General features: G+C 52.9%; 1 protein-coding gene across 1 annotated transcript in view; it reads right to left on the minus strand.

The window, feature by feature from the left end:
• LOC145396373 (rhodanese domain-containing protein CG4456-like) overlaps window positions 1-13,661 on the minus strand; it is an 83,635-nt gene extending 69,974 nt beyond the window's left edge. The window contains exon 1 of the mRNA XM_080269766.1: window positions 13,634-13,661. Coding sequence (XP_080125892.1) covers window positions 13,634-13,655 — 22 coding nt within the window. The 5' untranslated portion in view covers window positions 13,656-13,661. The remainder of the gene's footprint in view (window positions 1-13,633) is intronic.
• Window positions 13,662-14,533: the final 872 nt, after the last annotated feature.

Below are 14,533 nucleotides of genomic sequence, written 5' to 3' on the forward strand. Positions count from 1 at the left end.
GAATGGCACTATAATCAGGAGTCCTAGGGCAGTGGGGCCAAATACTATCACTTAGGTGAAGTCTAGGTTTTATTTATCAGGTGGAGTTCTGTTCACTAGGGCCGTGGCACTGTTTTCGCTGTTGGCAGTCTAACTTGTTTCTCCGTCGTGTCGTTAATTATTGTTCTTGCACTGGAGCCTCCGTATGAACTTAGTGTGAGGCTATATCACTAGATGGTAGCGTGTTCACTCAGACAGACACTTATTCCACTGCCCTGCCATATTCATTGTCTCGCCGTTACTTTATTTATTCCACCTTTCTTTTACACTAACACTGATGCTTTTAATTCTCTGACTTCCCATATTCTGATAATTCACTGTTCTGCTCTTGTTTCACTGTATCACTGTCACTGTGCTTTCACTGTCACTCACTTTCAGGACTGGGGGTAATGCCGATCAGGTACAAGGGCGGTGGGAACAACTCAGCCTAACTACTGATGGGGTTGAGTTCTGCCGGGGGCCTCTGTATTCAGGGGCCACGGGATCACACGTAGGGGCATCCTCTCTCATCTGGAGCTGCTGGTGGCGAAGGGTCCCGTGCTCTCAGGGCTCGAGATGGGAGTCTGGCCCTCTGGGATGGGGCCGAACAGCTGCCTGAACCTCTCGCTCAGGCGCCTGACAGAGGACGAGGGTCTCCGGCGTTGGGGTGTAGGGATGTCCCTCCCGGGGGTCCTGGGGGGGGGAGGTCCCGTGGGCTGTGGTCTCCGGTGGTCAGGGATGCCGTCAGGAGTGGGCTACAGCGTCGGCCTCCGTTGGGGTCCATCAGGCAAGTCCTCTCAGGAACCGGCTGCAGTGAGAAGAGCCCGGTGGTGGTTACAGGGCCTCTCCAGTAGTCCTCCAGGCTGGGGCCTCCCTCTAGGTCGTGGTCTCACATAGGGGAGTCAGCACCTGACGAAGGACCACCTACCGGCTGTCTCCTCCCATAGGGCCTGGCTACTGGCCGTGGCCTTCTGGGGGTGCAGCTACCGGCCATTGCAAAGGCCCAGCTACTGGATGTGGCCTGGGGAAGGGAGCAGCTACAGGCCGACTCGAGGGCACCTTCGGAGCGGCTACCGGCAGTCTCCTGACGAATGTGGGAGCTGCTACCAGCCGTCTCCTGGTTACCTCCGGAGTGGCTACCGGCCGTCTGCTGCAGGAGGGTCGAGCGGCTACAGGCTGTCTCTGTTAGGGCACCTACAGAGCGGCTACCAGTCATCTGATGAAGGCGGGGGCAGCTACCGGCCATCTCCTTATTACCTCCAGAGTGGCTACCGGCCGTCTCCTGTAGGAGGGTCGAGTGACTACTGGCTATCTTTGTTAGGGCATCTTCGGAGCAGCTACCGGCAATCTCCTGTAGAACTGTCGAATGGCTACAGGCCGTCTCCTTAAGGGCACCTTCAGAGCAGCTTCTGGCCGTCTCCTGACGAAGGCGGGAGCGGCTACTGGCCATCTCCTTATTACCTCTAGAGCAGCTGCAGGCCGTCTCCTATAGGAGGGTTGAGCTGCTAACAGCCGTCTCAGGGGTGCTGACTGGAACTAGAGTAATAGCTCCGGTCAATTTTTACACGTTGCCCTCCTCCGATTTTCGACTTTTCGTTAACATTTTCCAGTAGAACTGGTCATTCTAAGAATCTTTTCCTCTATGACATTTCTCTCGCAAATTGATAATAAACGAGTTACACGCGATTTACTTCCGCTAATAACAATCACAGACGAGCGCACGCTCTGTCCGCTCACCCGCTCACATTTGAAAGTTTGTCCCAGAAGACCAAACTTTACACATACTCCTCATTTTTACACGTTGCCCTCATCCGATTTTTTCATCCAACCTGAGTGTTTCCTGTTGTTTTTGGTGTGATTCGATCGATATTGACCTTCATTTCTATCGCAAGTCGCTAGTTTTTGTTGAACGCCACTAGCAACTTCCGGTGGAAAGGACCGGTCCAAATCAACAAAAATCACACCAATAACAACAGAAAACACTCAGGTTGGATGCCTGTTATCATGTGAAACGTATTTTTTTGCGGTTCTTCCCCCTCCCCCCAAGAATACGGTACTGGGGGACCTGTGGGAAACCGGGGTGTTAGGTGGGGGAAAAACGCAAAAGCGAGTGATTTCCTACTGGAACTGTTATCAAAATCAAACGAAAAACACTAAAATCCTTCGGAAGAAAATAATTTTAAACTTCTTAGGGAGTTCGTGTTTCCTAACTGGGGGGCTTCGCCCCCCAGACCCCCCAACCCTGACCGTGCTTCCTAACTGGGACATTAACCACACCTCATCTAACCTAACCTAACCGGGTGTAAATAAGAAATAATGCATTTACCTAGCAGTTTACAGTTCCTCGTCTGCATCTGAAGAGTCGTCTGTAGCTGTTACAGCAACTGGTGACTGGCGGCAGTGCAACACTTTCTGATCCTCACGTAAAATGAGACTTTTGCCTTGATTTGGGTACTTTGTTCCTGTTGAAGGTAAAACACCATGCGATCGCACAAAGGCTACAGTTTTATCTTCTTGCAGGTAGAACAGTGAAATACCAGTGAAGTAATAAATTTTGCAGGCTTCCCAGTCCATGGTTGGAGACGAACTGACTTTCAAATCTTGCGGGCCCTAACGTAGGGTATTTGAAATTCTACTTTGTGATTGGCTGATTCATGTGCCACGCATGCGCTTTATCCACCCACACACATAACACGCACCAACGAACACACACAACTGTCCGACCACGGCAGGGAAAATCTCTCTCCCATAGAAAATAATAAGTGTAATAAATTGCATAACTCATCAACGGTTGATTTAAGACGGAAATGTCATAGAAGAAAAAATGCTTAGAATTGCGTAAAGTGTAAGGTGAGTTAGCCACTTTTGTTGTCAGTGAGTTGGGTGTAAGTACGAAAAAATACCAATGTGTGATTGTGATTGGAGGAAGTATATCGCGTGTAACTCGTTTATTGTCAATTTGCGAGAGAAATGTCATAAAAGAAAAGATTCTTAGAATGACCAATTTTACTAGAAAATGTTAACGAAAAGTCGAAAATCGGATGAGGGCAACGTGTAAAATTTGACCATAGCTCCACCCCAATCCTGTTAAGGGTCGGGTTGCGCGCAATGTAGTTGCGGTTTCCTGCTATGGTGGCGGCGGGCGAGTTCCGGGTCATAGGGGCACGCGGCCCAGGCGGACTACGTCCCTCTCGCCTGGAGCTGGACCGCGTGTTGTCTGCCCCTCCATAGGCTCCTTCTGGGGGTGTCGTGTCGTCCTTGGAGCCTATACCCAGCATTCTACCACCTTCATTGGGGAAAAACTCACGTCCCCGTTACTGGAGATGATAAACTTTGACGGTATTGGTGTGATGGACCGGTTGAGTTGCTGTAGCAGGGTGGTCCAGGCTGTCATGGCTGGGTTTTCCTCTGAGTCAGGTTGCAGGTGATGAAGAGGATGGATGGGTCGGTGGTGGTGCGGAGGAGCTGCAGGAGGTGGAGAGGGCCACGGACTCGGTGTTTGCCTCCAAAGGGTTGGGCCCAAGTAGCATGGCGAACTCTCATGGTTGGAGGTCTTGTTTCTGATTGGGGGTTGGGCTGAATGCTGGACACGGCTGGAGAGGGTGAGGTTTTATGGCTGAGTAATGCAGCATGATGTCTTTTGGAAGTGATGGTGGATGTGATTTGTGCTGGTGTAGCATAAATGTGATAGCTGTTGTAAATGGAGGAAGGAGCAGGGCTTGGTGGTGAAGCGTGAGGGGTGGAGGTGGCGATGTATCCTGTGATTGGGTGTGATGGGCACCCAGAGCGGGTGATGGCAGTTTTGAAGGTGGGCGTGGGTGGTGAGTTGGGCATGCGGCATTATGTTGATGGGACGGTGCGGGCTGTAGGTGCTGCGGTGGTGTGCTGGGGCGGTGGTGTGATGGCTGGTTTGGGGGAGGCAGCAGGGGTGGAAGGTGGGGAAGGGCGGGCATGGGGAAGGTGGCCTGGGATGGCAGGTGAGGAAGTTGGGGCCGGGGTGATGGGCAGAGGGGGCAGGAAGGGCGTCGGTGAGGGTTTGGGTGAGGAATCAGAGATATGCGGTGTCGGCGGGCCGTCAGGTGAGGTGTGAAGCGGTGTGGTGGACAACGGGGAGGGGGAGGCAGGTAGAGAAGGCGAGGGTTAGATGTAGCAGTCATGGTAGTCAGGGGGAGAGTTGGCAGCGGTTGTTGGCGATGGGGAAGGTGGGGTTGGGGTTGGGGAGGTGGTGGTGTATCTTGCAGGCGGGTGTGGAAGGCAGCCAGAGCAGGTGATGGAAGGTTTCAGGGTGGGAGTGAATGGTGAGGTGGGTGTGCGGCCCTTTGGTTGCTTGTGGTGAGGTGTGTGTGTGGCCCTTTGGTGCTTTGGTTGCTTGTGGTGAGGTAGGTGTGCAGCCCTTTGGTGCTTTGGTTGCTTGTGGTGAGGTGGGTGTGCGGCCCTTTGGTGCTTTGGTTGCTTGTGGTGTGGCGGTGGAGGTGATGCGCCGAGGTGGGGTAGTTTTGGGCGGCACTCCGATGATGGGCGTCGGTAAAGTGGTGGGGCTCGAGGTGGGTGGTGTGTTGGGGTGTGAGGATGCTCTGGTACTGGAGGTGGGTAGTGGTGGTGAGGTGGCAGGTGAGGCGACATCAGGTGTGGAGGGTGAAGGGGCCGGGGGTGAGGGGGTGGGAGGCTGGCTGTGGAAAAGAACTTGTGGTGGGGGTGAGGCAGCGGCTGTGGTGGCGTGAGGTGTGGGTGGTGAGGGGGGAGTACTGTCTCGTGGTGCCGTCCAGGCGTTTGGCGATGGGGTGGCTTGGGTGTTGCAGTGTTCTGCACTCGTGATGTGGGGTGGGCGGTGGTTGCAGGGCGAGGGGATGGTGCTGGTGTGGGAGTGGTAGCAGGTGGCGTGTGGTGCTGGAGCTATGGTAGAGTAGTTGGGGGTGGTTGTATTGGCGGAAGTGGTGGGGCAGCAGGAGCTGAGGTGTCGAGGGTGGCAGGTGGTGTGTAGAGGCAAGGTGAGGTGGCCATGGGTGGAAGGGGAATCTCTTGGTTGTGTGGTTGGGCCTGTGATGGTGTTGGGGTGGCAGGTGGTGAGGTGTTCTGGGAGGTCATTGGGGACGAGTTGAGGGTCAGTGGGGATGGTGGGGTTGAAGTGGGGTGGGTGTGGACAGGGAGGTGGGTAAGGGTAGGGAGAAAGAGGGCGTAATGGGGTAAGTGTATTAGTTGTGTTGGCAGGGAAGATGAGTGGGGGTGCGGTGTGTTGTGTGGAAGAGTGGGTGTGGCTTAGTCAGGAGGCGGCAGATGAGGTGGGCTGTGAGGGATGATAGGTATGAGGCAGTGGGTAGGAGGAGGTAGGATAGAGGAGGATAAGATATGGGTCCTGGGGAGCCCATTGAGGTGGATAGAGGCTTTTGGTTGAGAGAGAGCGGGACAGGAAGAGGTGATGGTAGCGGAGAAAGGGGTGTGTAGAGGAGCGGGAAGGCAAGGGATAGGAGAAGGTAAAATAGAAGATACAGGCGAAAAAGAGACATTCTGTTTCCCTCTGTCGTAGGCTGGGGGGTAATGCGTTTGGGAGGTGGCCCATGCCGATATGGGGTGCTGCAGGCGCGGTGTGGGGCGTCTTTTGCGATGATCTTTGTGCCTTTTTCATCGAGCTTGGGAGTGAGTGGTGTATGAGGCGTTGTCATCGGCGCCTTCGTCGTGTGGTGGGGAGGCTTGTAGGTGCTCTGGGGTAGTTGCTTTGCTCTGGGCGGCTCTTAGCTGCCTACGGATGTCGTGGATGGGGCATCTGTGGCTGCAGGCAGAGAATTCGCACGGGCTGATGGTGATGATGTTAGTGGGAAATTGATTGATTTCGGCAATGCGCTGAGGAGTGGGGTGGGTGGCTAGAAGGCATCTTATTAGCTGTATATTTTTATCCCATTTGGTCATGTATTATGAAGTGTCCTTTGATGAACCTGGAGAGGACGCTTGGCAGGGTATTGAAAGTGTGTTGTTCCCGGGTTTCATTATTTGCCTCCAGGTAGGCAGTGGTGACCAGGCGCCTGGCTTGGATTAAAGTGTCATCTAAATTGCCATCAAAAGTTAGGCTATCCAATTGGGATAGCGCCACCGCTTTACCTAGTGATGGGGTGATGGCCTGAATCACGAGCTACGTGAAATCCTGCCAGGTGAGTGCCGGGACGATCTTAGGTGCGCTACTGGCTGCTGCTTTACCCAGTAGCGGGAATGTAACCGCGATTTCTTGCTTGTCATCTCTGAACCCAATGTCTAACGAAGGTTTAATAACTGCCAGGTATGTATGAACATCATACTGTTCAGGGTCGAATTTGGGCAATAGCACATGAGGTTTGGTTGCCACTTAGCTGGTATTTCCTGAATGCCTCTCTCGTATGCCCAGGTCAAGAACCACTGCTGTCCACCAGTGTAATGCTAGGTGTTTTAGTTTCGGCTTCCCGTCCTTCTAACGCTTAGTCTGTAGCTGGGTTCCCTTTTCTAGACCGGAGCTTATACAAATAAGAGAGAGGGCAGGACACAAAAACTCAAGGCAACAACCTTACCTGTGTATTGCTAAATTCTACAAGTGGAGTTTGTAGATGTCACAAGAGTAATTATACTGAACAATTATAAACCTTAGGCATAGACTGTGGGTGTTATTATCACGCAGGATACTACTCGGGACAAGATCGGGTAAAGTGAATGGCACTATAATCAGGAGTCCTAGGACAGTGGGGTCAAATATTATCACTTAGGGGAAGTCTAGGTTTTATTTATCAGGTGGAGTTCTGTTCACTAGGGCCGTGGCACTGTTTTCGCTGTTGGCAGTCTAACTTGTTTGTCTGTTGTGTCGATGATTATTGTTCTTGCACTGGAGCCTCCGTATGAACTTAGTGTGAGGCTATATCACTAGATGGTAGCGTGTTCACTCAGACAGACACTTATTCCACTGCCCTGCCGTATTCATTGTCTTACTGTTACTTTATTTATTCCACCTTTTTTTTACACTAACACTGATGCTATTAATTCTCTGACTTCCCGTATTCTGATAATTCACCGTTCTGCCCTTGCTTCACTGTATCACTGTCACTGTGCTTTCACTGTCACTTATTTTCGGGACTGGGCGTAATGGCGGTCAGGTACAAGGGTGGTGGGAACAACTCAGCCTAACTACTGACGAGGCTGAGTTTCGCCGGGGGCCTCTGTATTCAGGGGCCACGGGATCACACGTAGTGGCATCCTCTCTCGTCCGGGGCTGCTGGTGGCGAAGGGTCCCGCGCTCTCAGGGCTTGGGACGGGAGTCTGACCCTCTAGGCTGTGGCTGAACAGCTGCCTGGACTTCTCGCTCAGGCGCCTGATGGAGGACGAGGGTCTCTGGCGTCGGGGTGTAGGGATGTCCCGCCCAGGGGTCCTGAGGGCGGTCTGGAGGTCCCGTGGGTTGCGGTCTCTGGTGGTCAGGGACGCCGTCAGGAATGGGCTGCGGCGTTGGCCTTCGTCGGGGTCCATCAGGCGAGTCCTCTCAGGAACCGGCTGTAGTGAGAAGAGCCCGGTGGTGGTTACAGGGCCTCTCCAGTAGTCCTCAAGGCTGGGGCCTCCCTCTGGGTCATGGTCTCACATAGGGGAGTCAGCATCTGACAGAGGACCGCCTACCAAATGTCTCCTGCCGTAGGGCCTGGCTACTGGCCGTGGCCTTCTGGGGGCGCAGCTTCCAGTCGTCGCAAAGACCCGGCTACTGGCCATGGCCTGGGGAAGGGAGCGGCTACAGGCCAACTCGAGGGCACCTTCTGAGCGGCTACCAGCTGTCTCCTGCAGGAGAGTCGAGTGGCTACAGGCTGTCTCTGTTAGGGTACCTTTGGAGCAGCTACTGGCCATTTCCTGCAGGAGGGTCGAGCAGCTACAGACCATCTCTGTTAGGGCACCATCAAAGCGGCTACTGGCTGTCTCCTGATGAAGGCTGGAGCGGCTACCGGCCGTCTCCTTATTACCTCCAGAGTAGCTACCAGCAGTCTCCTGTAGAAGGGTCGAGCGGCTACTGGCCGTCTCTGTTAGGGCACCTTCAAACTGGCTACCGGCCATCTCCTGACGAAGGCGGGAGTGGCTACCGGCCTCCTTATTACCTCCAGAGCAGCTGCAGGCCGTCTCCTGTAGCAGGGTTGATCGGATACTGGCCATCTCAGGGATGCTGACTGAAGCTAGAGCAGTAGCTCCACCCCAATCCTGTTGAGGGTCAGGTCGCCCACAAGCTAGTTGCAGTTTCCTGCTATGGTGGCTGCGGGTGAGTTCCGGGTCACAGCGGCGCGCGGTCAAGGCGGACTTACGTCCCTCTCGCTCGGAGCTGGACCGCATGTTGTCTGCCCCTCCGTAGGCTCCTTCTGGGGGTGTTGTGTCATCCTCAAAGCCTATACCCGGCATTTTAACCATAACTTTACTCTACCCTACATTCACCTGTAGATTCCGTTTCTTACACACTCTCCCAAACTAACCCACCAAGCCTCGTAGCTCCCCTTTGTCTTCACTAAAAAACACAGCAGCATCTGCAAACAACAGGACAGGTAGTTTCTAAACACTGTCCTCTCTCACTAGGGCCGCTCCAACATCCACTGCCCTACCTTGTATCTCTTTTATAACCCCATCCATATACAGACTGAACAACCATGGAGACATGACACATCCTTGTTTCAATCCAACCTTCAAATAGAAAAATTCACTCAGTTCACTATTCACATGCACTGCAGCCTTAGCACCATCATACATACTCTTCACAGCATCAACAACTTCCCATTTACTCCCTATATTCTTAATACTTTCCACAATCCTCGTCTATCCACCTTGTCATATGCTTTCTCCAAATCCATGAAGGCTGCACACAACTTCTTTCCCTTCTCTAGAAACTTTTCCACTAAAGATCTAAGAATGAATATCTGATCTACACAACCTCTTCCCTTCCTAAAGCCTCCACTGCAGTGCATGTGGATAGTGAACTGAGTGAATTTTTCTACTTGAAGACTGGATTGAAACAAGGATGTGTCAAGGCTCCATGGTTGTTCAATCTGTATATGGATGGGATTATAAAAGAGATACAAGGTAGCATAACATATTAATAATAATAATGATAATAATAATAATAATAAAGTAATTAAAATGCTCGCTCCCGCTGCCGGCCCCCCCACCCCGCTACGGAGCCGCAGCCCCACCCCCACCCCAGGAGTACACCATGGTGGGCCAGGTGAATGCGACGCTGGCCCAGAGCGAGACAGGCTCAAGTGCGCCCTGACCTTGTGTCCCTCTTCCCCTCAACCTGCCCAACCACAACGTCGCAGGAATGCGAAACTACTTCACAGCCGGACCAGCCCTCATCAGGATCGGGGTGGGACTGCTCCAGATACAGTCCCAGGCAGCACCGTGGTAACAGCCACTGTACATACAGGGGAAGGAACGGCCACTGTACGTCCCTCAGCAACTTCCCCCTGTAGCCCCGCGACGATGGCCACTGTACGCATCGGGGAAGGAACGGCCGCTGTTCGTCCTTCTGCTGCAGCCACATCTGGAGCCCACCTCAGTGTGACGGCCACTGTACGCACACTGACAGGCAAAGGCAGGAGTGGAACCGCAATGACGGCCACTGTACGTGTCGGGGAGGGAAAGGCCACTGTACGTCCCTCATCCACCTCCTCCTCCTATGGGAGTAGCACCGCGGTAGCGGCCATTGTACATACCAGGGAGGGAACGGCCATTGTACGTCCCTCAGCTACTTCCTGTTGGGCAGGCAGACCTGTGGTGACGGCCACTGTACGTGCCGGGGAGGGAACGGCCACTGCACATCCCTCATCTGCCTCTTCCTCCTTTGGGAGCAGCCCTGCAGTGACGGCCACTGTATGCGCTGGGGAAGGAACAGCCATTGTACATCCTTCTGCTGCTACCCCAAAGGGCTGTGGAACCGCGACAACGGCCACTGTATGCGTCGGGGAAGGGGTGGCCACTGTATGCCCTTCGTCCACAGTCCCAAGGGTTCTCCCGGAGGAGAAGGTCCCTTGCACGGCCCACTCTCCACCCCTCAGCTGTGTGGGACGCCCTTCTGTCTCTCCCTCCAGGTGTGGTTCCCCAGAGGTGCTGCTGTTCCAGGAGTGGTGGCGAGGTCCTGTCACTGAAGGTGGGGTTCACGCCCTCCAGCCTGCCCCTGGACGACGCTGGATCCTGACAGACGCCCCGCAGGCGAGGTGCCGCAGCGAACCCCTGACGGCATCCCAACCTAGAGGCGACCGCAGTCCCAGGCCACCCAGGGCCAGCCCCCAGACCCCAAGGCGGGACCACTCTGGCCCCACTCACTGTCAGCCCTCTGCCAGGAGCAAGAAGCGGCAGGCCCGACTCCTGACACTGTTTGGCCCCAGTCCCGAGGGCCCCTCACCAGGTCGAGGCCCAAGCAGGAAAGGGCCTCCCTGCACCCCAGAACAGACACACGCCAGGGCCGTGATGCCCCCGAGAGCTGTCCCATGCCTTCTGCAGCGAGGGCTTCCCAGTAAGGCTCCCTCCAACCCCCGGGCGCCACCTCAGTTAAGCCCAGACCTCAGCAGCCCAGTGACGATGCCTCAAGACCCCAGTGTCGTGCTAGAGACTTAACAGTGACAGTGACTGTATGTGGTATAGAAACAGTGAGACAGAAACACCACCCATAAAGTGCCTCTACCCCAGTTTATCCAGAGCGCTGTGTTAATGCCTAAGCACCCTAGAACCATAGTAATATACTAGAGTGTGGCCAAGAGACCAATATACCATGTAGTAACTCAGGTGTATGCGCAGTGCCCATGTGATATATCATACCAATATTAACTGACGTGTCACTATACCCCATCCACATTCAGTGTACCATTGTATGTATATTGTAAGGAAGTTGGACTAAGGCAATATTTGTGTTAAGGTGTCTTGCTGAGTTTTTATACCCTTTTCCTTTGTAAGTGTTCTATTTCCGGTCTAGAAAGTGGACCCCATTCAGTCACTGGTGTCTTTAGAACGAGAAGTCGGTCTAAAAACATCCAGCATAATAATAAAAATAAAAATAAAAATAATAATAAATAATAACCAAAATACCTGCCGCCGCCGGACCGACCACCCTGCCACCCCCCACCCTACCACCGAGCCGCCGCCTCACCACCACCCCAGGAGGACACCACAGAGGGCTGGATCACCGAGAGGTCGACCCAGGGCAAGAAGGGCGCCGGTGCTCCCTTGTCCTAAGTCCCTCTGTCACCCAACCGGTCCGACATAAGCTACGCCAGCAAAAGACACGACCCTGCGGGCTGGGCAGCCTTCACCAGATTAGGGGTGGGACTGAGCCAGATTCAGTCCCAGACACCGCGGTTACGGCCACTGTACATGCCGGGGAGGGAGCGGCCACTGAACGTCCCTCAGTTGTTTCCCCCTGGAGCGCCGCCACAACAGCCACTATATGTGTGGGGGAAGGAACAGCCGCTGTATGCCCTTGAGCTACAGCCACATCTGGAGATGGCCTCAGAGTGTTAGCTATTGAGCACACTCTGACTGGCAAAGGAAGAAGGAGTGAAACCACGATAATGGCCACTGTACATGTCGGGGAGGAAGCAGCCACTGTATGCCCCTCATCCATTGCCTCCTCCTCCTACGGGAGTAACACCACAGTAAAGGCCACTGTACGTGCCGGGGAAGGAGCGGCCACTGTACGCCCTTCAGTTACTTCCCATTGGGCAGGCAGACCCGTGGTAACAGCCACTGTACGTGCCGGGGAGGGAGCGGCCACTGTACGTCCCTCATCTGCCTCTTCCTCCTTTGGGAGCAGCACCACCACAACGGCCACTGTATGTGTGGGGGAAGGAGCGGCCACTGTATGCCCTTCAGCTGTGGACCTTAGGAATTGCGGAACCGCCACAACAGCCACTGTACGTGTGGGGGAAGGAGCGGCCACTGTACGCCCTTCATTCGTGATTCCTAGGGTCCTCCTGGAGAAGGAGGTCCCTTGCGCGGCTGGCCTTTCACCTCTCGGCTGCGTGGGACACCCTTTACTTACTCCTTCCAGGTGTCGTTACCCGGAGATGCTGCCAGAGTGGTGGTGTGGCCCTGTGTTGGTCCTGCCGCCTCCCCCTGGTCAGTCCCGGTCCCTGACAGATACCAGACAGAAGAGGTGCCACAGTCTGCCCCTGACGGCGCCCCTCCCTAGAGGCGACTGCAGTACCTGGGCTCCCAGACCGGACCAGCGGGCCCCAGAGCAAAGCCGCTTGGGCTCCACTCCCCCACGGCTCTGCCCGGAGTAAGAGGCGACAGGCCTGCCTCCTGCAGCTGTTCGGCTCCAGCCCCGAGGGCCGCCCTTCATGTTGAGGCCCCCAGGTCGGAGAGCCTCCCTGCACCCCACCGACGAGGCTCCAACACAAGGGCCTCTCAGATCGAGGCCCCCAGACGGGAGAGCCTCCCTGCACCCCCTTGACGAAGGCCCAGGCAGTGACACCCCTGCAGGTAGTGTACTGTCTCCTGCATGAGGGCTCCCCAGTAGAGCCCCCTCCCACGCCCGGGCGCCTCCTCTGTTAAGCCCAGGAAACAAGGGCAAGTAGTGACTTTAACGCATCTCGTGTGTCTTGAAAAACCACAGAGACGGGAGTGAACAGTGACAGTGAAAGAGTAAGGCCAGAATAATATGTGACACACAGTGAGACAGATACCCAGGCACAACAGAAAAGACTAGTAAACACGGGCACAGAGACCTACGGAAACAGTGGGGCATGAGGAAAAACCAGAAACCTGCAAACAGTGTCTCCGTGACTAAGTAACTATCCCGAATGTCGCGACTCGCGCTCTGACAAGTTATAGTAATATTCACTCTCTCGACCCCTGGCCCTCTTTACCCCTAGCACATCTGGTTTTTAACTATTAAATGCTAGTTCTGCCTATGGACATAATACGGGTATCGAGAAATTGTAACTCACCATCGATGTATACTGTAACTGGAGATCTCCACTCTCTGCCTGTGCTGTGTGTGATACAATATATTGAGAAGCTAACTCTGTAAACCTGTCTCCATCATATCCTGTAACTCTTTGTGTTTATATTGTAACAGTGTATTGGATTAAGACAATAGATGTGTTAAGGTGTACTGCCTAGTTTTTATGCCGTGTTCCTTTGTGGGTGCTTTATTTTCGGTCCGGAAAGAGGACCCCTCTCAGTCGCGGGCGTTTTAAGGACGAGTCGGACTAAAAACATCCCCATAACAATAACGACTGACTGTATATAACTATCTGCTGAAGGTGTGTGGCAAGATCCACCACCATCTTTTGTTGTATAAGTACTGTACTCTACCTATCACAACAAATATCAAATCAAAATAATAATAATAATAATAATAATAATTAACTGGTTATATATTAACTGGTATAAAAATGCAGATTCCCTCATATATAACTACTTCTTATCCTCACGTTTCTATCTTTATCCTCTTGCATGAGAAAGGCAATGCGCCTCTTATCCCTGTCTCATGCAGGTTGTATTTTATCTTGGCCTTTTCATGCAAGAAGAGTTACAGTAACACTGTTATTCACCGTGGAGCAGCATCATTCACGTCTGCGCTGTACCACTACATTACCAAACCCTTCTACACAGGGAGATATACAGCAATGCAATAACTCACCTTGGAGCTGCATGTCAACCATCCTACCTTTTTCACTCTCTAGCTCATACTGCGTGATTATGTTAACACCTGTGTATGATATCGTAACTAGAGTTGCCAATCCAGACACTAGTAGCGCTGATTTTGCTCTAAAAAGGCGCTGTCATTGAGTACAAAGACATACAGAAAATCTCTAATAAAAGTGCTAAAATAAAAGTCCTAAATTCGCCAGAATACCCATAAAACCTTGTAAAAATCCACAAAAACCTCCCTGAGTTTCTTGTACCTAGACATAAAATTTATTGCGGTAAGGAAATGAGTATCTCCCAATCGAGCGGATAGAACGCTGAACTGGCAACTTATCCATAACGGGCTGGTGGGTGGGACATCTCATCCTGCCGCCGCTTGCCAGATACTACAAAGCGCAGTGTCTCTCAATCGGTATACATCTTGAATCTCTCCAGGCAGTTTTGTCACTAAGTCTTTATATCTATCATATTAACACATAGAGTGAGTGTTCTTTTTTTTAATCAAGATGTCATCTATGTAGAAGGTAGGAACGAGATGAAGTGCAGCAACATACGGTCGACACTCCCTACGTGTACGTGCTTTGGTGCATGCTCAGAACCTCTTCCGCCGTTTTCGGTGACGTATTTTTCTTCTGCTTGCCATTCCCAGTTTATTATATTTACCTGAAGAGATAATTATGGCAATGAAGGATTTATTGAAAGCTATACCTAACATCTCACCCTGGAAAGTCGCTCTGACACTGAATAAAGGCGCATAGAAAGAATAAATGAGAAAAATATGTCATCGGACTGAATGGCACTGTTTTAGGGAATTGTTGCACTTACGCGTTTTCATGGTCTGTTTTACCTAAGTATTGTTGGGTGTGGAAGTAATGTTATCGACTTTTTGCGT

Source organism: Coenobita brevimanus, chromosome 37 (assembly GCF_032717465.1).
Source record: "Coenobita brevimanus isolate Jiangsu-jjx chromosome 37, ASM3271746v2, whole genome shotgun sequence".
NCBI classification, from domain to species: Eukaryota; Metazoa; Arthropoda; class Malacostraca; order Decapoda; family Coenobitidae; genus Coenobita; species Coenobita brevimanus.